Source organism: Pteropus vampyrus, unplaced genomic scaffold, assembly GCF_000151845.1.
Source record: "Pteropus vampyrus isolate Shadow unplaced genomic scaffold, Pvam_2.0 Scaffold246, whole genome shotgun sequence".
NCBI lineage: Eukaryota > Metazoa > Chordata > Mammalia > Chiroptera > Pteropodidae > Pteropus > Pteropus vampyrus.
In genome coordinates, this window is record NW_011889027.1 from 582,612 (window position 1) to 585,722 (window position 3,111).

The following is a 3,111-nucleotide window of genomic DNA, read 5'->3' on the forward strand; positions in this document are numbered from 1 at the left end:
TTCTTTGCAGTTCCAGAGGGGAGGGGGCGGGGCTCTGAGGGTGGACAGGAAGGCCCAGTGTCTCCTGAGTCAGGACTGGCCTGGTGTTTTTTTTTTGCTTACCTGCTGCAGTGAAAACAACCCTGTTGCAGAGGGTGTGGTATCACCTGGTGCCCTGTGGTTTGTGTGTGGGGGGATCGCCCAGTGCCCCTATGCTGGGGGGAGCGCTCCACGCGCCATGATGGTGGGGGGTGCTTTCTACGTGCCATGATGGTGGGGGGGAGCTCTCCACGTGCCATGATGCTGGGGGGTGCTCTCCACGCGCCATGTTGGTGGGGGGGCTCTCCACGTGCCATGATGGTTGAGGGGTGCATCTCCATGTGCCATGATGGTGGGGGGGAGCTCTCCGCGCGCCTTGATGGTGGGGGGGTGCATCTCCACGTGCCATGATGGTGGGGTGACTCTCCACTGACTCTCCACGCGCCATGATGGTGGGGGGTGCATCTCCATGCACCCTGGTGGGGGGTTCAGCACATGCTCTGGAACCTTCCTTCTAACTGAGCGAGCCAAGCTACTGGAACTCCAAGCCTGGGTTCTTCCCCTGCAGAGTGTGGCTGGTCACAGCACCTCACGGGGCTCTCTTAGGAGTAAAGGAGCTAGCTGAGTAATCCTGGCCCAGTTTCCATGTTATCGTGGTGACCCCTCCCCCGTTGGTTGATGGTGGCCTGTCCCACCATCTTTTCTGAACGTGCTCAGATTGACCCAGTCAGGAAGACGCCCCTTTGCACCAGCCCACAGCCCTCCCGTTCATGCGACGGGCTCCCTGCATTTAAGGTGAAAGTTAAGGCCATGTCACTAGGGTGTCACATCTGGAGCAGTCGATGGCCTGAGGGGACCTTCAGTTCCGCCCTCCGCCGTGCTCTGGGGCGTTGGGCGTGGGGGAGGCGACTTCGGTGGGCCAGCGAGTGTGAGGACTGAACCTGGAGGAAGAGCTCTTCGGAGCCGGTGCCAGCCTCGCTGGGCGTGAGCTCCGTGTCTTCACAGGAAACAGAAGCGCTGCCTGGGTGGTGGTTCGGGGAAGGACCCCTCCCCGGCCGAGGTCGGGGGGCTGGCGACACCGGCCCAGCCTAGACTCGCGAGGCCACAGGACACGTGTTTTTATTACCTTTAGAAAATGCTGCCGAAAGTTCTCGTCTGCGATCACTTGGCGGTTTACTGATTCCCCGTCAGTAGGCTTGTACCTGTGTACTGTCCACGGAGGGAAGACGTGTTCACAGGAGAAGTCCCTGGCTGTGGCAGAGGAGGGCACAGTAAACCTCAGCTTTCTGGAAAGCTCCGCGTCACCTAGCGCTTGGGCCTGATTGATAATTAGGAAGCTGCCTGCCAGGCGCGCTTCCGAGCCGTGTGAAACCACTTTGGGTCTGGGCGCTGGCGGACACGCACGGGGCGTCGTTTCAGAGGTGACAGTACGGGCGGGGCTTCAGCTCCCGCGAGTGAGAGGCGCCTCCCCTGCGGTTTCCTGCCGTCCCCCCCCCCGTCCCCGTCACCCCCCGTCCCCATCACCCCCCGTCCCCGTCGTCCCCCCGTCGTCTCCGTCATGCCCCCCGTTCCCGCGTCCCCACCGCCCCCGTCGTCCCCGCGGGCCCCTTCGGCGTCTTGGGTGTGCTCAAGGGGAAGCGGAGGTTCAGGGCCCCACACGTGGTAAGTGGCAGAGGCGGGGTTTAAATTCCACTCTGACTGAGGGCGAAGCGACCCCTTGAGGGGACTGGCGGTCATTTTCACGTGTGGATACGGGGGACGCTGCGGCGGTAAATCAGGAGGCCTTCCGAGGCAGGTACCCAGTGCAGAGGCTTTCGGTGTCATGGGAATGCTGTTTAAAATAGCTTTTAACGCTTGCTCTGATTGCAAAGTCATGCATATTAATCATGACAGAATGTCAAAAATACAAACGAACCCCAGGGGAGGAAAGGAAAACCCACCGGCGCCCACCGTCCGAAGTGAACCGCCCGGGGTCCCGCGCCTCTGTGCCGGGGCCCACGTGCTTGTCGCAGCAGGAGACGCACGTGGCGTTCGCTCTGCCCGCTTCGGTACGGGCTGCGGGCGGCCCCGGCACCGGGCGGGTGGTCTCTGCCGGGAGCTCGTCCGGCCACCGCGCAGTCGCATGCTGCCATTTGCACAGTTCCCTGTCCTCGTGTCGAGGCGACGCCGAACTCTGCATCACGATAATCAACGCCACTGCGGACATTCCTGCTTATGTCTGTGCAGATCCATGATTGTTTTCTTAATGTAAATTTATATTTGAAACTAAGGTTTCATTTCATTTTTCTCATTGATTTGGGTATCGATAAGAGAATACATGTGAAAATCATTTTAATTCTCCCAAAATTATCCACATAGCATGGAGATAACTTCATTTAGTGGCCACAGTGTGATGCCGTGTTCATTAGTTATGGGATTGTAAGCAGTGACCGCTGTCGGACCCCTCTTTAGAAAGAGCTTTAAGGTGTGCTAGCGTGCAGTCCTGCCTCGCCCCTTCCCACCTCAGCTGTGTGGCACGTCACGCCCACCACGCCGTGGGCAGAGCCGGGCAGTCCCGGTCCTGGGGAGGCGGCAGTGCCCGGCCCTTCTCCCCACAGTGTCGTGGCGGGCCCCAGGGGCTCCTGGCCGATTTGCATGACCCTGCAGGACTGGCCCTGACACCAGCCGTGGCCTCCCCGAGCCACGAGGGGACAGCTTGTTGTGTCTCGTTTCTTAGGACTGGTTACGCCGGGGGCCGTGTCGTGGAGTTGCCGTCGTGACACACTCTCCAGGGACTTCATGCTTGCCTCTTGAGAGGAGCACAGCCAGATGGACGTGCAGAGGCGCGTGCTCTCAGAGCAACACGAGTGACTCGTGAAGGTGGTGGAGATGTGTGTGGTGGTTCTTGTCTCTGTTTCGTTAAGTGACGCCCTGATGTCCTCTCTATTGTTCGTAGATCCACATCATAGACTTCGATGATGAAAACAACATTATCAATAAGAACGTCCTGCTCCACCAGGTGGGTGAAATCTGGCACATTAGTGCCAGCCCCGCGGACAGAGCCGTGCTGGCCACCTGCTACAATCACAGTAAGTGCTGTCAGCCGTTCCGTGC

General features: G+C 59.6%; 1 protein-coding gene across 3 annotated transcripts in view; it reads left to right on the forward strand.

Annotated features, from left to right (window-relative positions):
* EIPR1 (EARP complex and GARP complex interacting protein 1) overlaps nt 1-3,111 on the forward strand; it is a 102,417-nt gene that overhangs the window by 17,354 nt on the left and 81,952 nt on the right. Inside the window, exon 3 of one of the 3 annotated variants that reach the window (XM_023520084.1) lies at nt 2,954-3,086. The exons of the other annotated variants lie outside the window; for them this stretch is intronic. Coding sequence (XP_023375852.1) covers nt 2,954-3,086 — 133 coding nt within the window. The remainder of the gene's footprint in view (nt 1-2,953; nt 3,087-3,111) is intronic. 3 annotated transcript variants of the gene reach the window in all.